This window comes from Crotalus tigris, unplaced genomic scaffold, assembly GCF_016545835.1.
Source record: "Crotalus tigris isolate CLP2741 ecotype Arizona unplaced genomic scaffold, ASM1654583v1 scf7180000018371.15429387391:27106975, whole genome shotgun sequence".
In the NCBI taxonomy this organism is placed as follows: domain Eukaryota; kingdom Metazoa; phylum Chordata; class Lepidosauria; order Squamata; family Viperidae; genus Crotalus; species Crotalus tigris.
In genome coordinates this window covers 13,135,053-13,154,953 of record NW_024096970.1, presented here as the reverse complement: position 1 = coordinate 13,154,953, position 19,901 = coordinate 13,135,053, and the positions used below count along the sequence as shown (strand labels likewise).

At 38.2% G+C, this 19,901-nt stretch overlaps 1 protein-coding gene across 4 annotated transcripts in view; it reads left to right on the top strand.

Moving 5' to 3' along the window:
* The window catches only part of IFT88 (intraflagellar transport 88), a 46,563-nt gene that overhangs the window by 7,574 nt on the left and 19,088 nt on the right, over window positions 1-19,901 (top strand). For all 4 annotated transcript variants that reach the window (XM_039351479.1, XM_039351481.1, XM_039351480.1 and 1 more), the window contains 15 exons: window positions 75-128; window positions 1,045-1,108; window positions 2,228-2,297; window positions 3,652-3,742; window positions 4,722-4,826; window positions 6,110-6,212; window positions 7,335-7,449; window positions 8,481-8,712; window positions 9,495-9,565; window positions 10,493-10,579; window positions 12,246-12,345; window positions 13,216-13,302; window positions 14,208-14,394; window positions 15,203-15,311; window positions 15,458-15,608. In XM_039351479.1, the coding sequence (XP_039207413.1) occupies window positions 75-128; window positions 1,045-1,108; window positions 2,228-2,297; window positions 3,652-3,742; window positions 4,722-4,826; window positions 6,110-6,212; window positions 7,335-7,449; window positions 8,481-8,712; window positions 9,495-9,565; window positions 10,493-10,579; window positions 12,246-12,345; window positions 13,216-13,302; window positions 14,208-14,394; window positions 15,203-15,311; window positions 15,458-15,608 (1,626 nt within the window). The remainder of the gene's footprint in view (window positions 1-74; window positions 129-1,044; window positions 1,109-2,227; window positions 2,298-3,651; window positions 3,743-4,721; window positions 4,827-6,109; window positions 6,213-7,334; window positions 7,450-8,480; window positions 8,713-9,494; window positions 9,566-10,492; window positions 10,580-12,245; window positions 12,346-13,215; window positions 13,303-14,207; window positions 14,395-15,202; window positions 15,312-15,457; window positions 15,609-19,901) is intronic.

Below are 19,901 nucleotides of genomic sequence, written 5' to 3'. Positions count from 1 at the left end.
TATTTATATATATAAAAAAAGAAATAGAATTTGCAATGATGATTGATCAAAAATATTTTCTTGCATCATGATAGTCAAAGACAACCTTGTCTTCATCAATGGGCAGACCAATGACAGCAGCTATGCAGGTAATACTGTTATAATTTTTGCTCAAATTAATTGATAGACTGCAGTTAATGAATCTAAGACTGTACGTGTCATGGCAGTGAAGAACTGGTTTTAAATTTAAGGAATGAGACATAAGTGAAAATGAGAATACATCATTAGGTACCCAATTTCTTACCTAAAAGGAATATTTCCATTTATAGCAGCAAATTTGAAAAATAAAATTTTCCTTAAAATATGGGTTATAAATTTTGTAATACTCCTGTAGATTCATAATAATGGGATAAATGAAAAGTATGCAGATAGCCCCTTCAAATCCAACTAATGATTTCATTGCACAGTATTGAACAATAAATAATTTTTAAAAATCTATAGATAGTCCTCTACTTATGATCACAATTAAGCCCAAAATTTCTTTTGTTAGGCAAGACAGTTAACTGAGTTTTGCCCCATTTTTCTTGCACAGTTGTGGATCACTGCAGTTGTTAATAACATGGTTGTTAAGTGAATCTGGCTTCTTCATTAACTTTGCTGGGCAGAAGGGCGCAAAGGGTGATCACATGACCTCAGAGAACTGAAATGTTATAAGTACATGCCAATTGCCAAGCTTTTGAATTTTGATCATGTGACCACAACGATGCTGCAATGGTTGTAAATGTGAAAAGCAGTCATAAGCCACTGTTTTCAGTGATGTTGTAACTTCAGCCACTAAGCAAATGATTGCAAGTTGATAGCTATCTGTATAACAACTAACTTTAAAAATCCTGTATGCTACAAGTTATTATTGAAATTCGCAAACTGAAATTACTGTGTTGAAGTATTAATACAGTTCGGTTTCATGTATTTGTCTCATTCTGACACTTAATACTCATTCTGACATTATATAGCGATGAGGCAAGAACTTGCTTCCCTCACGATTTTCATCATTTGTTCTTTAAGGATGGTGTTACTCGACCTATGACAGCAGTGCAGGCAGCAGGTTACACAAAAGCAGCTTCAAGAGGTATATTTTTATGTCATTAATTATGGTGTCCTTCCAGAGCACCTGGTGAGGTTGTCTGTTGAGGATATGATTTAAAAGCAGTTCTAGTCCTTCCTGTGATGCTAAAGAACAACTAAGTGACACTTTGGCTATTGATGTATAGTGTCCTCCAAGTGCCCTTGTTGTGTTAATATATTCATAAAACTGGTGGGAGAAATAATTCAGAGTTTTGGAATGGGGTGAGATTATTATGCTGGTAGCATCCAGCTGTACTGCTTCCTGTTATTCAACTCTATGGAAGCAATATCTTTTGAGTGTTGCATCAATTCAGTTATGGGGCTATATGAAATTAAAGTCAAAGACAGTAGAAGTGCTCTTGGTCAATAAGAAAATGGACTTGGGTACTGACTGAAATGTATGATGGGATTGCATTTCACCTGAAAAAGTACCCTTGCAGTTTGGGGGGGGGGAGTCTTTGATCCTCAGCTAGATTCTATGGGGCAGCTATAACAAGGAATTTATACACACCAGCTACAACTTTTCTTAAGATTTAGCAACAGTTAGCAACAGTTTAGTTTTATCCTGTTTTGACTACTGGAAATTTGAAATTGCCCTTGAAAAATGTTCAGAAATTGGAACTTGTGCACAATGCAGCAATAGATTGTTAACTCTGCAAGATACAGAGATTATGTGTTATTTGTACTTAAAGACATGCACTGCTTGCACATACTGGGCACAATTTAAAGTGTCATATTATCCTTTAGAGCTTTAAACCAACTTGCTTAGGATGTCACTATTAAGGGGCCATTTATCCTGTTATGCACTTACAGTATCTGGACTGAAGATAGGTTCTCTTACATGCCATGTCAGAGAGGGCTTTTTCTTGCATTGCTCCCAGATTATGAAATATTCTTCTCAGGAGTTGGGCTTGGTGCAACATACATGGTGTTTATCAGGCGTTAAATTTAATTTAAGTTTTATTTCTAGGATTGCATTTATTTTTAATTTTAGGAATGCCCCATGTACTCATTTGAGTAGAGTAGAGGTTATGTATCAAATAGATACATTTTAAAAATTATTAGAAATTAGCCTTCAATAGGTAAACATATAGAGTTCTCAGTTATATTTATTAATTTTCAGGTTCTGCATTTGATCCTCTTGGCCAGGCAAGAGGTCCAGCTCCTCCTCTAGAAACAAAAAATGAAGATAGGTAGGTAGACAGCTTTGTTACAGTTACTTTGTCATGTCTTTCGGGGGGGGGGGAATCAATAGCATATACATCATTCACTGTAAGGCAATAAAACAGAATTTAATTGGAAAAGGCTGAATCTTTATTTTTCTATACTGGTATAATACGACTTATTAAAAAAACAGTGCTTGTTCGTTTTAAATAGAGTGCCATAGTACAAAGAGTGATATTTGTACTATAGATTAATTATTGTGGGAGAATGTTTTGATGTCACACAGTGTCATCTTCAAATACTTTCCTATGACCTGGATAAATGTGATCCATTATTATTTATTTATTTATTTATGAGACTTATATACTGCTTTAAGTGCAAGCACTCTCTAAGCGGTGTACACCAGTAAGCAATGTATATATATATTTTACATTGCCCCCAACAATCTGGGTCCTCATTTTACCTACCCCGGAAGGATGGAAGGCTGAGTCAACCTTGAGTCGGTGAGATTTGAACTGCTGACCTGCTGAACACAGTCAGCTAAAGTGGCCTGCAGTACTGCACTCTAACTGCTGCGCCACCTCGGCTCAGTGTTTTAGTTTTTGAAACTATACCTATGGATATATCAATTGTGTTTAGTTACATATACTAACATATATACATTCCAATAGAATTGATATCATCTTGCATGTTTAAATCCTTATAATCATTTGTCTTGCAATAGGTAAGGTGTTGGACTATGGGGATTGGGGGCAGGTTGTTCACTTTTAGTTATGGAAATTAACTCCATAACTTTGGAGTGCTCATTTCATTTCAGCCCAGGCTAGCTTCATAAAATGAAGAGAGATTGCCACGGAAGAGGTGTTGAGCTGTGGAAAGAAAGGCAGAATATAAATCAAACAAATAAATTACCCAGCCTTTTGGGGTCTAGTGTTTCTCTGCAGATTAAACAGTCATTGTAAGTCAGATTGTTTCTACTTCATGCTACTGTGTATGATTCTCAAATTTGCCTTGGATAATTGGAGCATATTTGGGAGGTGGGCAGGAAATCATTTCTTTATAAATCAGATTGACCATCATACACAGAAGCATTGGAAACTGTCATTAGCTAAAAATAACATGACCTCAGCAGTTTTTGCTGCCATAAATTCTTAGGAGATCTTTCGAGGGAGCATGTATTTTTGAATTTCTTCTTCAGAAATAGTCCAGCCTGAGTATTTCATTAGGAAATCAGCACAGAATTATCTGTATAAAATAAATGTATATAAACAAGGGCAGCCCAAGTAAAACCTAATGTAGTACATCTAATATGTGTACCAAAGTGTAGATTTTTTTTCCTTGGTGTTTCTGATGTCATATGATTCTGCTCTTTCCTTATTTCAGTCCAGAAGGAAAGATTAAACAGTTAGAAAAAAAAGTGAATGAGTTGGTTGAAGAAAGCTGCATTGCTCACAGCTGTGGAGATTTAAAATTGGTAAGAGGTAGCCTTAAATTATTACTTCATCCTGAAATACAAAGCTGCATTGTTGCGTTTATAGTTTTCAGATTGCCAGTTTGTTTTTAGTAATAAAAGATGGAGAGCCATCATAAAAATCTTAGCTGGATAAAAATTGTCATCATATCTAGATATAGTTGCTATATGAATTCATCCATTATGTATAAAGTTCAAAAAACGAGTGCAATTCCCTTGATTGACCAAATTATTTATATGTCAAATATGCTTATATAAAATGACCATTGGTGGCCTGCTCATATTTTTGCTTCTGGACATCATTGTATTTATCTAAGCCCTTTTATAGAAAATGATAAAATATTTGTTTCTAAGGAATACTGAAAGAGTACATAGTCTAGAGCATGTATATTTTGCAATTATGTAAGAGTGAGGTTTTAGAATTAAGTTTGGACTGGAATTCAGCTTCCTCTGTGTTCATTTAGAAAAAAATTAGTCCCATCTATCTACAATACATGATGAGAACACTGAGGATTTCAAAGCTGAAAGGTAATATATTGTTCCATCTTCCAAAAACCCAAAGCACACTGTAAAACTATGCTATGGGAGACACCAATTTTTGCTGAGAAGGAATTTGCTACAGCTGTCCTTACCAAGAAGATTATAGAAACTAGTTCCTGCTTTCTCTTTCCAAGCTAAAATAATTATTCATTCCTTTCTTGGTATATGCAGGGGTTTTTTAGATTTCATATTAGTATTCAAAAATAGAATTTGTAAGCTCACTTTCTACTAAAGAACAGCATTAAAATCTGCTAGTGAGGGATGCATTCCCTACTTGAGTATCCTGATGACATGAACATATTTTTTGCTGTTGTGTCCTATTAGTGATTTTATATGCAGTTATAGAAGTAAGTTTGTGTAAATATATATCAAAATTGTTTTATGCAACATTGTCTAAGGAAGGGCATAAAGCACCAGTGAAACATAAATTATTTTCTTTAAGGCTCTAGAAAAGGCGAAAGATGCTGGAAGAAAAGAAAGAGCCTTAGTAAGGCAACGTGAACAGACAATGTCTCCTGCTAATATTAACCTTGATCTTACTTATACTGTAAGTAACCGTAAAAACACTCAATGCACATTCAGAATCTTCAGAAAGGGATTAATCATACATGGATGACCTCTGATGAATATTTGTATGTATGTATTAAAGTGCATGTATTGTAATTATATTTAATTGAATGTCAGCATTTGTGTTTGAATTTAAAGACCATAAACAACATAAATCAGACGGCCTCAAAAGTATCCTAGAACTATAAACGTTCACTTGCCAATATTGATAGTAGGCATATGTTATTTGTTTAAAAGATTTATATGTCCACCCATCTTATACAGTATAACCCTGGATTAAGTAACAACAGCAATATTACTAAATAAAACAAGAACCCCACAAAATTAAAACTATGACAACAACTCTAGTTTAGGCCAGTCATTCTATATTAACTAGAATTAAAGCCTACCACTGCTTAACCATCATATAAATTTAAACCAAATTAATGATTTCTGAGTAGTTCTTTGAAGCACCTTATTAATAAAAAGATCAGGTGGGGAGGGAGTGTAATAGATAGTGAGGAGGTTGTTTGTAGGTAATTCATTCTAAAATTTCAAAAGAAGTTGACATGCTGCAAAGCAAAGCCTATTCACTAGCATCACCCTTACTACTAAAAATGCCTTTGGATCCCAAATTGGCTTTTTTAGGAAATACAAATGATGGCACCATTGAGTACCTTACTTTGAAAATATAACCATTTGCTTTAAAAAAAAGAGATCAAAGTTAAATAGGGCAGTAGGGAATGTTTTCTGGAAAAGACTGCTTTGAATCAATTATTCAGGCTAGGCTGGCATATTTTTAAAAAAAAAATCCCAGAAAAAATGAAAGATCTTTTCCTATTGTTGCCATGAAACTACCAGTGTCAAGCTTCACTTGACTTCCTAATCATCTTTACATTTTAATCACTTGTGTCCCCAGAGTTGCCATTGTGTGAATGGGGAATGCCTCATGGTCAGCACCCATTGTGCACAAGCTCTCACAAGGGGTTCTTGAAATGCCAAATGAGCTCAAAGGGCTCCTGGCTCAGAAGGTAAGGACGACCACATCTCTCAACCCTTCCGTGAGGAATAGTGTAGACCATACCGAATGTTCAATAATGTCCTGCTAATAGCTACTCTGTCCTCTCCCCTGGGGTAGCTGTTCTCTGTTTTCTTCCAAAAGGCAGCAGTTCTCTTTTTCCTATATAGTTGCTGCACTACCGACTGCCTCAACTTTATGATGAAGAAATTTAAAACTGTTGCTTGTGGAGGACAATGGAAATATTCTCATTTCTTTTCTTTTAGGTACTCTTCAATTTGGCTAGCCAATACTCTGCTAATGACATGTATGCAGAAGCACTAAATACATATCAGGTCATCGTGAAAAACAAAATGTTCGTCAATGGAGGTACTTTACTTTTACCGAATCAGACCATGCTGAGTAATTATATCAAATGGGAACTATTTATTTATTTAACAAATTTATATAGCCACCTAGCACATACATAGGTGATTCTGGGCAATGTATAACATTTATCATAGTCTCTGTTCGTTGATATTGGCCAAATATAGAAATTGGTGCCATTTTATAAGTTCAGCGAGATATTTTTCTTTTGTCAGATATGTTTTCAAATCTGAAGAAATAACTTTTTGGGGAATTATTTAGCAAAAGAGATTGCCAGTTCAGTAATACCTTTAAGCTTTAATAAGTTCCTCTAAATCAGAAATAGTTGAATTTTGCAGCTATCTTTTGATCATCTATATTTTGCAACCCCTTATATCATAACTGTGATTATCTCTGCATTTAGTGATTGTATTCTTAAAGTATGTGTTCTAACAACTTTACCTGCTAGTTTAGAAGTTGCAGGAAAAGTCTGTATCCTATTCCCCCAATTAAACTTTGATAGTTGTTCCAGCATAATCCTCAAGTGATAAAAAGAACTGAGATTTTTCTGGAGGCCCACTTTTTCAAATCTGTAAATTAGGTAGGCCCAATAAAGCCAGCATTTTGCTATTTAAAATGTTGCTTTTAAATAAAATGAGAGCCAGTTTGCTGTAGAAACCAGGTGATTGCCTTAGCCCTAAAAACCAGCTCGGTGACCTTGGGCAGTCACTTTCTCTCTGCCCAACCCACCTCACAGGGTTGTTGTGAGGAAAATAGGAGAAGGTTGGAGTATTACATCTGCTCACTGCCTTGACTTATTTGTAAAAATAATAAAGGTAGGATAGAAATAAACAAAGTCAGTTTGACTGAAGTGGCATAGAAAGTTGTGACTTGCAAATAAATAGATAAACTTGCAGTCCAATCTAAGTAAAAAAAGCCTGCTGTGTATATAATTAGGCAACTGGAAAATAAAAGGTGTCAAGCCCTCCATTTCTTTTTTGTCCCAAATAGCTCATTCTTTTTATTTTCCTCTTCTCCAAATTCTTCCGTGCCAACTATATATATTTTATATCTGCGTACAGCCTAACTTATATTCTGGAAAATAACTGGGATATGAGCTACATCTTATTCTGTATTATTTTATAGGCATGCTGAAAGTGAACATGGCAAATATTTATTTGAAACAAAGGAACTATTCAAAAGCCATCAAGTTCTATCGAATGGCTCTAGATCAGATTGCAAGTGTCCACAAGGAGATGAGGTGAGTTCCAACAAATCTGACCATTTGTTGTTCACTCTAATTTTCTGTCTACAGAGCCCTGTTAGTCTTGTTCATATGCTATCTACTGAGACTACTTATGACCTTTCATTTATTTCAATGCTATCTTCATATTATCTTGAGGGCAAAGTAGACATGACAAAGGGAAACATTTTAGTTATTTGCCCTGTTTATATAAAGTGGAATCCTCAAGCAAAAGAGCATGTAGAAATAAGGTGGAAAGCAATTTAGTGTCCTTACAATTGTGTATGTTTTACAGATAAGTCTTCCTTTTAAGAGTTGTAGGTGGTGGATACCTGATTCTCTTTCATCTACTTCTCATTAATAGTTTGATAATACTTACTCTGTGATCCAACTTACTTGACTCAGAAGATAGCAAATGTCCTGCAATATTACCTAATATTCAGTAAGGTATCGAATAAAAACCTTGTTGACCAGGAGACAGCTTAAGTGGGAATTGGAAGAAGGTTATAATGATTAGGCCAATTTTGTCAGGAATTGTTTTCCTCCATATAAACTTATCGATCATTAGTTACAACTTGGTATTTAAAAAAGGCCTTTTCAGTAGTGGGACCTCATTGTACATTTTCCCTTTTAAGGAAGATGAGATTATGACCCCTTATTACTTTGCTTTAGATAGGCAGAAAATCAGTTCTGATGGTTTTTAATTGTTGATGGTTGATTTTTATCCATTCTTAATTGTAATAAATATTGTTTTCAAATATTTTTGTACGGCATGCTTTTATACTTGTGGTTATTGTTTTTATAATGATATGCTATTATAATGTTTTATTTTATATTGCCCAGGGATACTCATAGTTGGATTTATAAACTGAATCAGTGAAGTAAAAATATCAGATCCCTACTTTATTTAATTTGTTTCGATGTTGTTATTACTTTCTTATATAGTGTTAATTTGCATTTTTGACTGTATTCTAGGCAGAGTTCAGCAGTCATGTATCTTTATTTTAAGATACAGTTTAATATAAGGTTCTAACTATGTATTTCATTAGGATTAAAATAATGCAGAACATTGGAGTTGCGTTTATTAAAACCGGCCAATATACTGATGCCATTAGTTCCTTTGAGCACATTATGAGCACATCACCAAACCTGAAAGCAGGCTTCAACTTGATCCTGTGCTACTTTGCTACTGGAGACAGAGATCAAATGAAAAAAGCCTTCCAAAAACTGCTTGCTGTTCCACTGGAAATAGATGATGATGACAAATATATTTCACAAGGAGTAAGTATGCACAAATTCATAAATTGCAATTTATAGACAAAAAAATCATGGAAAGGAAAAATGTTCCATATAGTATAATAGTGGCATAAAAACTCTTTATGATCAATATCAAACAATGGTAATTTCATCCCGACAGATCTTTTTTTCTAACAGATAAATATTTTAAATGCAGTTTTGAAGTAAAGTTTGTTACACAAATGAAATGGTTGCATTCTAGCAATATTTAAATGGTTCTCATTTGAACTTGTACATCATCCTATAGATTATAAATTACAGAATAAGTACAGAAATACTTAATAAAGTCCCCATATGGGTAAAAGGATTTTTAGACCAAAAAGTAAATAGAAATTTATTTTTGGAACTGAAATATATCCTCAGCTCGGCACAGAAATCAGCATCTAACCTGCCATACAAACATCTCAGTTATTTAAAAATAAGTTTTTTGCTTAGGTTGGATAATAAACCTTTATTGTCATTTTTATACTGTGGGCACGATGGCAAACATCAAAAATGAAATTTAGTTGCCCGCTCTCAAAGTGAAACACATACATGACACACACCTAAACATACTATGAACAACATATATATAGACCCACATCCCTACATATACATAGCAAATAAATATTAAATATTGTCCATGTTTTATTGAATGAATAAAAATACTTTAAAGTGTATGACACATAAAATGTTATGATTTTCATGAATACATTTCTGTGTCCATATATCCATTCCTGTTTTTTGTGTTACCCCAGTGACTAGATTTACCTTTTTGGCATTTTTAGGATGATCCACATACAAACCTGTTGATAGAAGCTATTAAGAATGATAGCTTACGACAAATGGAACGTGAAAAGTAAGTCTCTCTTACATTATTTCCAAAGGTCTTTTCATTATCTTTCATATTTTATTGACATGTTTAAGCAGGTGAAGATGTAAATGAATTCAGTGTGCTTTTCCAGCTGTCTGCTTTGGTTATGCTAAGTTAGAAGTCAGTTTATTTTCATTTATTTACCACATTTATCACCTCTGCAATCTCATAAAGGGTTGAGAAAATACGTGGGAAGGCAGGTTTAAAAACTGGACAGGTAACATGTTAATAATATGGTTACACCGTGGAATGCTCCTGGTTAAGGTGCCAGCCAAATAGCCTTTCTTTCTTCAAGGCATTTAATTCCATTTCCCAGTCCTGATTTTCTATTCCATTTTTCTTCCCATGATTTAATAATATTAGTAATATTCCATAATCCTATGGAGATTCTCAGTCATCCAGGTCATGATTGTCCCATAGGAGCTGTTTCAAAAGGCAACTGAAGAAGCTTCTTCAATGAAAAGCTAAACGTCTTCAAGGAAAAACAAAGTCCAGTTGCCTGTTGAAAAAAGTTCCTTTGGGACAATCCTGGAGCAGGTTCAGTACTATTTAGCTCTTTGCCGTTAAGAGTTGGACAGGTAGTAGGACAATCTAAATATTTGTACTTTTGCAAAATCTTCAAACTTCCCAAGCCTACAGGCATTTCACTTTATTTTCCATACTCAAAGAATCAGGGTTCAAACTGAGGACAGAATGAGTGTCCTAATCAGTATGGAGGATTATACCCTAAAAGCTTATCTTAAGCCACAAATCAGTTTCCTTTCAAAGTATCTTACTTGATGTTTTTATTTAATATTTATTATTTACTAAATAAATATTAGATTTAAATATTTAATCTCTTCAATAAAGTTTTCTGTTAGCCACAATGTGTATATAGGCTTTGCCCCTTTTAACTAGAATTTTTTTTTTTAGGAAAGCTACAGCAGAAAAGTATATTATGACAGCTGCTAAATTAATTGCTCCAGCAATTGAAACTTCATTTGCAGTAGGCTATGACTGGTAGGTGTCAATTTTAAACTATGGACCTCTGTTGTTCACCTGTTATCCTCTGGTTGATTCTGTTAAAGATTGGATATTATATCATGGTCATATGCAATGATTAAAGTAAAATGAAATAATTTGTATTTTATTGATTGTGTGTTTGCACGTGAAAGCTCTAATGCCTGGATCTTGTATAGTAACAATATAACCTTTCTCAGTTGAGTTGAATCCATTATAAATTACAAAATAAGGCTGTTACAAAACAAAACTGCACAACAAATTCACCTTATTAATGTTTTGGTAGTTTATTGGGTACTCAGTGAGTCTCCTTTTAAGTATTTGAGTCTGTAAAATTGTCAAGTATTTAAGTCAATTTATAGCAGACATGTCAAACACAAGGCCCGCGGACCAGATCCGGCCCGCGATTGGCTGATATTTGGCACCCGGGGATGCCCCAGAAATGGCGAGGAACTGGGCCCTGCTGCCCTGGTCCCGGCCAGCCCGGCGGACCCCAGGGCGCATGACAGGACGCGGTGAGTGCACGAGGGCTGGCCCTCCAACAGCAGCGCTGTGACAGCACTGGCAGCATGTGGAGTTGGGGGGACACGTGATGCAGACAGCTGGACATGCCTACTCTGTCCCATCTCTTTTTGGTTGGAGAGCAGGTTGCCACTGGTCATCTCCTCAGCCTCGAGGATCTTGCTCTTGGCCTGCGGGTGAAGTGCATTCCCCTCACGTACCTCGGTACCTGTTGTGGTCACCAGCTGCTTGCACAGTTCCATTAGGCTGCCACCCAGAGCTGTAAGACCACCCAGCATGAAGGAGGTGAAGCGATTGGTTAGGAAGCCCCACTCAGGGTGGCCTTTTGCTTAATGGCCCTGGGCATGCTCTACTACCTCTACTCGAGCTTGCTAGCCAGCCATTTCACCTCCTTAGGTGCTGGGCAGGCCAGATGTTCCGGGCGGCAACAGTGGCCTAATGGACCTGCATGAACTGTTGGTGGTGGCAGCCTGAGGCAGGGCCAAGGTGTGTTGGGTGTGTGAGGGGAAAAGGTTCCATGCGCAGGCCAAGGGAAGGATCTGCAAGGGGACTGAGGAGATGACCAACAGCAACCTGCTCTCCAACCGCAAGAAAAAACAGATGGGACAGAGTAGGCGTGTCTGGTGGTCTGCGTCACGCGCCTTCTCCCTCCCCTACTCCGCCTGCTGCTGGAGGGCTGGCCCAGTATTGGCAGCAGGCTGCGGAGCCCCAGAGTGCGCCAGTCAAGGTTCTGGCAGGCTGTGGCTGCTGACAGACACCGTCATTCCCCATTTGCTTGTTGGCCTCTGTATGCGGGGGCCTATGTGTCAGGCAGCAGCTGTCCCCAGCCCATATCGCCTCGCCTCACCCCACTCCACCCTCCATAGAGCCTCTGGATCTCCCCCAACACTGCCCAGCTCCCACAGGCATCCCCCCATGAGCAACAAGGTGGCCATGCCCACCCAGACTGCCGTGACCACCACAGCTACGACCACCCAATGGGCCACACCCAGCTGGCCACCCAGAGGGCACCATAGTGCTGATGCTGCCCTCAAATTGAGTTTGACACCCCTGATTTACAGGATCAACTTAATCAAGCAATTGCCTTCTTAATATAGAAAGACCCACTATAAGAAAAAAAAAATCTCTCTTTTTTACCTTGAAGGTGTGTGGAAATGGTAAAAACATCTCAATATGTAGAGTTAGCCAATGACCTGGAAATCAATAAAGCAATTACCTATTTGCGGCAAAAAGATTTTAATCAGGTACAGTGTTTTCATAAACATTTTACTGGTAATTTTTACATTGAATCGTGATCAAAATATAATTTCATATCTTTAAAAAATTGAAATACTACTTTATTACATTAGTCAACTTATGAAAAGGTTTAGAAAAGTGAGGTTAATGAACCCAATATCCTTACAAAAGACTCTGCTGTTGTTGTTGAGAGCTTGATGGCTTCTCTTTAATCTCTTCGTCTCCCGGCACTCAAACCTAAGGGAAATCACTGTCCTGAGCTGGTGAGAAGCCAACATCTGGAGCGTAAGTGGGCAAGATCCTATCGTTTTCTTTCTCAGAGAAAGATTCTCTAGGATCGAGCTGTCTTGTGGATAACATTCTAGAAGAAAAGCATGCCATCCTCTGATACAAATTTTCTTTTTCTTTTCTTGCCACTGGAATTCAGAAGTAGGACCTGGAAGGGGCTTTCAGGATTCAGCTAATGGTCCAGGCTGGTACACCCAGAAGGAGTTGCATTGGTTCCAACCCATTCCAGGTTTTTAAGATTGATATCAACCAGGACTACAATTTCTGGGCTGCAGAAATGTAGACAAGCCAAAAGATGCAGAAAATTCTGATTTGTTACTGCCATCTAATGAACAGATGGATTTTTCCTGGCTAGATCTTACAGTTCTAGCATCAGTACGTTAATTGGACCTGAAATGGACTGGAAGACCATGCAGCTGCTGAAGTGTTTAGACTCACATTAATGTCAACTTCTATTCATTCAAAATAGATGTTTCACTAATTGAAGTTTTAGAACTATCTTCAGAAGCAGTTCATGTTCTGTAACTATCCAGTAGAGCTGAGTAGTTTTTTTTACATTGAGGGTAACTTTGCTTTTTAATTATTTCTAGGCTGTTGACACTTTAAAGATGTTTGAAAAAAAGGATAGCAGAGTTAAAAGTGCAGCTGCAACAAATCTTTCTTTTCTATACTTTTTGGTGAGTAATTAAAAGGTTTTTTTTAAAGTCTAAGGATATGGAGCTTCTCTGGATTTTCTCATGTAGTTACTTTTAAATGTAGTCAGTGGTTTTAAAAACAAATAGCCACTGAGTACGTTTCATTAATTGCTGAAGTTAATTATCTTGAAATCGTTTACTTCAAGTTCATGTGAAATGTGCTTCTTAAAGATAACAGTTCGAAGTTCAAGTAAGTAACAGAGCAGTGAGTTCAGTGGTACATGTTGACATCAGTCGATTTGTTTTAACTGACACAGGTTTTCCATTTCTGCCACAGCAACTTTAAGTAATATTTCCAAGAAATATTACTTAATAGGTGCTTAAAATGGCAACTTCGAAATTCCCTTCTTTTACGACCACTTGGATCTTTGGGGAAATCATTAGCAAAATGCATGCAACATATAAAGTTAAACTATTGATAACGGAAACAGGATTGATTAAATATATTTTTCTCCTAATATTTAATTGGTCAGCTAAAGGCAACATTGATTGGCTCATGGATTCTCAGAGGAAGAAAGCAATGAAGAGAACCATGGGTCAGCTCAAACTAATTCTGAGGAACCGGGAGTAGAAATACTTCTGGTAGGCAAATGTCTTAAGAAAAAGATAACTGAATTAGATTCATTCAATTTGTAACAATTGGATCTATTTAAAACCATGCCAGCAAAATATTTAGGAAGGAGATATACTGTTATATTGCTTAACCAATGGGTTATAATCTTAATAAGTACTAAAAACTTTAAATGATAGTGTATGATTTTAATAAAAACTGAGGGCTAGAAACACACTTAACAAATCAGTGTATATCAGGAATCAAAATATATTTTTAAAGAGTTAATTTCCAAAGCATCAGCAACTAGATAAGATATGTTTTCTGTTTAATTTAGGAAAATGAGATTATACAAGCAAGCAATTATGCAGATTTAGCTGTAAATTCTGACAGATACAATCCAGCTGCTCTGACAAATAAAGGAAATACCATTTTCATAAATGGAGATTATGAGAAGGCAGCAGAGTTTTATAAGGAATCTTTAAGGAATGATTCATCATGCACCGAAGCGCTTTATAATATTGGTAAGTTACAAGTCAATTTGGATTGCAATTTGAGATGATTGGAACTCTGGATAAAAATGTGTCATTTCTAAAACTGGAAAGTAAGAGCTAGTTTTGTTCTTAATGGGGTGTGTATCCACAATTGCAGGGCCAAGATGGTAAGTTTAAGTGCAGACAAAAGCCACCCCTCTGAAGGAGTTTAACTACCCTTGGTAGGCAGCTGTTTCATCCAGCACCTAGAGAGATGAGAGGGGCTTCTCTCAACAGGCACTAGCAGCAGCTTACAACATTCCCTGCCTGCTTCCCCACCGACCTTCTGGGGAAACCAAGAGAGAAAATTGCAAATTACATGATTGGGTGCTTGTCAATTGCTGACCATAGGAGTGTATCGTGATCCATACAGCATTTTTTCTGAGGCCATTAGAATTCCAGACCACCTTTAAACAGTCATCAGTGGAGGACTATCTGCATGTCATTTTGAAATTATTGTGGTTTATTGTAGATGCCTTAGATAAAATCAAAACATTTTGAAGCCACACAATTACCCCATTTTGGCATTGTGAGGAAATGGGAATAAAGCAAAGCATCAGAAGCCCTCCCAGGACATTTTCATTCGTGATTTCAAGTTAGTGCCATAAGATGCCAAAACTGTAGGCTAAGCTCTGTATCAGAATTTTGTGACCATTTATGTGTATTTATATTATTTTTATTATGAAAAAGACCTCGAAATGGATTACCTTCCAGCATGCGTGGACTTGCATTTAGTTATATTATGGAAAATGTAATTTAGCTCAGTTTATTTCATAACAAACACAATCTCTTTTTTCAGGTTTATCATATAAAAAGCTAAATAGACTAGATGAAGCATTGGATTCTTTTCTGAAGCTTCATGCAATTCTTCGAAATAGTGCCCAGGTTCTCTTCCAAATTGCAAGCATGTATCTTTTCAACAAATCTAATGTTTAACACTACAGATATTCAGTGTCCTTTCAATCACAATTGTAACACAACAGGTGCTCATTTAAACATTGCAAAGTATAAAAAAAACTCTACATAAGATATTCCTTAATTGACAATATTTCAGATATGAATTAATGGAGGATCCTAATCAGGCCATTGAGTGGCTTATGCAACTTATTAGTGTTGTTCCAACAGACTCACATGCACTGGCAAAACTTGGGGAACTCTATGATAGTGAAGGTGACAAGTCTCAAGCATTTCAATATTATTATGAGGTAGGTGTTTTAAAAATTACATTTCCATATCAGCCTACATCTTGCATGCTATCTGAGACTTACTGGAATTGAAATCTGGAGCATTTGAGGGTCATTAATGAGGAAGAGTACTCTGTTGTAGTTCCTTATATACAATAGGCATATTATATAAGTGTGAAATATATTTAATTTGACCCTTTAAGATGGCAAAGAATTCAACATTCTGATTAGCAAAAATAATTCTTTGTACAGTAAATATATTTGCTAAATATATTTTTGTTGGTCAAGAGTATGGAATCCACAGAGAAAACATTTTGTTTAGTAATACTAAATATCCGAAATGGTATAGGGTTCCTGCCTGAGCAGGGGGTTGGACTCGATGACCTCCAAGGTCCCTTCCAACTTTATTATTATTATTATTTTATGGATCATTGCACAGTCAGCCAGATGTTCAGACTGGATTTGGCATTTTGTCTACCTATCGAGTCCTTACCAAGGACCTGGGATAGGCAGATGTGGATGTTTGATGGTATTACAGGTATCGTCGCAGGATGGAAACAGTTCCTAGTAAGGCCGCCTTTTGCAATTGACTAATAGCGAATTTGTCAATGCCAATGGTGTTCAAGTGGTGCTCCAGTTGTTTTGGGATTGCACCCAAGGAGCCTATTACTATTGGTACTACCCTTGCTTGCTTTTGCCACAGTCTTTCTATTTCTATTTGTAGGTCTTTGTATTTTGTTATCTTCTCCAGTTCTTTTTCTTCTATTCTGCTGTCTCCAGGCACTGCCACGTCCACTATCCAGACTTTTTTGTCTTTCTTATCGACAATTGTTAAGTCTGGGGTGTTATGTTGCAGGTGCTTGTCTGTTTGAATTCTGAAGTCCCAGAGCAGTTTAATTTTATCATTTTCTATGACTTTCTCTATTTTATGATCCCACCAGTTTTTGCTTACAGGCAAATGATATTTTTTGCAGATCTTCCAATGCACCATTGTTGCTACTTTGTCATGCCGCTGCTTGTAGTCAGTCTGTGCAATCTTCTTGCAACAGCTTACCAGGTGGTCCACTGTTTCTTCAGCTTCTTTGCATAGGCGGCACTTACTGTCTGTTGCTGTCTTCTCAATTTTGACTTTGTATGCATTTGTCCTTAAGGCTTGGTCTTGTGCAGCCAGAATTAGTCCCTCGGTCTCTTTCTTCAATTTTCCTGCTCTTAGCCATTGCCAGGTTTTATTATTATCTGCTTTCCCAGCTATTTTTTTCATGTATTGGCCATGTAGTGCTTTGTCTTCCCATTCCTCTATTCTGTTCTTCATTTGGTCTTTATTGTATTATTATTATTATTATTATTATTATTATTATTATTATTATTATTATTTGAAATTTCATTCTTCACATGGAAAAATTCTCATAGGATTAAATAGATTGATTTCCCTTATACGCATGCTGTCATCCACAATGGTATTATGAAAGATTTTTGGAAAATTTGAGGTAATATATATCACCAGATCAAGAAAAATAGAATGATATATCCCTGATGAATATTCCAGGAGCTTAATATGTCTGAAGTGCACTAAGTTGAAGAAGACTAATAAATCCACTACTACCATATAACCAGAGATTTAGAAAAAAATTCCTTCAATTTTTAATCAGCTCTAAGCAGATTTAAATCCTGCCATGTTTAAATAGGATTCAAATTAGGAAATGCAACTAGATAAATAACATCATTAATATCCACAAGTTTAATACAATAGTAAAATATTCCTATATCATGTTCCTATATCTTATATTACTCATACATAAGAGGAGCCTCTCCTAATTAATCTGTCCCTCTGTTAAAAATATATTATTTTCCTAAACCCCCAGTAATATTGGAGCAAGTTGAATTCCTGAGGAAATGCAGTTCCAAAGAAGAAGGCCACATTCACAATTCCTATCTCCAAAAACTCTGTAGACAACTTTGTTTAACAAAGGGAACAATTAATACAATTAACTTGATTTTGGTACAGTGAACAGATGAAAAAGGTATAGGTCAGTGGTTCTCAACCTTCCTAATGCTGCGACCCTAATACAGTTCCTCTTCTTGTGGTGACCCCCAACCATAAAATTATTTCTGTTGCTACTTCATAATTGTAATTTTGCTACTGTTATGAAATAATTGGTCCATTAGTGCAGGGCTTTTCAGGCTTTTCACCGATTTTATCACTTTTAGAATATGGCAACATTTGAGTACCATCAGTCACCTAGCGAGGTGTCAAAAACTTGATGACCCAAAAAAAATGGAAAAAAGTGATAAAGTACAGGTCTTGACTTACAACAGTTTGCTTAGTGACTGTTCAAAGTTACAACGGCACTGAAAAAAGTGACTTATGACCATTTTTCACACTTATGACCGTTGCAGCATCCCTAGATCATGTGATTTACATTTCGATGCTTGACAACTGATTCATATTTATGATGGTTACATTGTTCCAGGGTCATGTGATCGCCTTTTGCAACCTTCTCACAAGCAATGTTAATGGGGGAAACCAGATTCACTTAACAACCATGTTACTAATTTAATCTCTCTCTCCCTCTTTCTTCCTCTCTCTCTGTCTCCTTCTTTCTCTCTCTCTCTCCCTCTCTTTCTCTCTCTCTCCCTCTCTCCCCCCTATTTCTCTCTCCCTCTCTTTCTCTCTCCATTTCTCTCTCCCTCTCTTTCTCCCTTTTTCTCTCCCTCTCTCCCTCTTTCTCTCCCTCCCCCTCTCTTTCTCTCCCTGTCTCCCTTTTTTCTCTCTCCCGTTCTCCTTTTCTCTTTCTCTCTCTCCCTGTCACTCTCTCTTTCTCTCCCTCTCTTTCTCTTTCCCTCTTTCTCTCCCTCTCTCTATTTCTCTCTCTTCCTCTTAAAGATCCTTAAAATCCTTGAAAGTTATGCTTGGGTGGAAGACTTTTTTTTTTTACAGATGGGGTGGGTTGGCAGACAAGTACTCAAAAAAAAAAAAAGGAAAAAAAGTGCGAATAGGCATCCAGTAGCTAGCTTGAAGTTTGAACAACTTCTTTCTCTTGCCACCGGCTTCTAGGAGGAACAAAAGACATCCAGCACTGCAAACAGGCACCCTGGACTGGCCATTCCAGGGCTTCCTGCACCGGCTGACTTAGCTGTCTACAACCTCTGTTGTCGCTTGAGGGGGGGAAAGGGACACGGGCGGGAGAGATTCCTTCTTTCTCATCCGAGGAGGGAAATTATATTGGACCGTTGACTCTCTGTCGAGCCCCATGGGCCCGACATTCGCGGGCAGGCGGGAACCCGCCTGCTGAGCCGCCACCTCCCCATCGCTCTTCATGCCGGCCAGCATCGTTGCCAGACCTCCCAGCTGACAAGTGCACATTCAGGGGTCGCCAGCTGACGGGCGCAGCAGATCGGCGCCATGGCAGTCTCCCAGCCACCCGCTTCTTTGGCTGGAGCAATTGCCAGGGCTTGCATGGTCGCCGGTGGCGGGGAGCGCGTCAGTGGCCATTGGGGACCACGGCAGCAGTTCTGTGCCACGGAGGCTTGAGGTGCAGGACGTGGAGCGGCGCAGTGCCGTGGGAGGTGGCAGGACAGAGGGGTGGGGTTACCTGCATCCTGCTGGCCGAACTCTGGAAGCCTGCCTGAATGAAGAATTTTAGGGAGAGTTGAAAGCGAGACAGCTGCCTAAGAATATGATGTGTGAGGCACAGGGGACATCGGTGGCGGGCTGCCCTCCGAGCTGGAGTGGCTGGTGCAGCCTCCCCCGTCCCATACCTCCGCCTGCAGCACCAGGCGCACACCACACTGATGGCGCAGAGTTTGCAGTTGCTGAGCCAGACACCAGTACGGGGTGGCGGGAGGGCGCGGACGGCAGGCAGGCCAAGGCGGCAGCAGGCATTGCGGGCCAGGCGCTCCAGGGCGGCCATGTAGGCACAAGGTGAGGCAGCGGTGGCGCAGGTTCAGCACTGGCTAGGCCACCAGCTGGCCCAGCCCAAGGAAGGTCAGCCACCTGCCACGCCCCATGCACGCCACCTTCGCACCCAGCACCCGCCGCTGCCTTTCCCACGCAGCCCCACTGTGTCAAGCGGGCCCCGCGGCTCCGATAGCAGCCGCCGCAATGCACACCGATGGTGCACAAGGTGAGCACGAGGAAGGCGAGCACATGTTTTCCATGCTTCAGTGCCAGGCTCTCCATGCTGTAGCGCGACATGGAGAGCCTGGCTGACACAGGTGGGCACGAGGCAGGAGTGTACATGGACTCCGCTTTTTCAGCAGGGCAGAATTAAGTGCTGCTCCCCACCTCCCACCCTTGGTCCTCTTTTACTCACA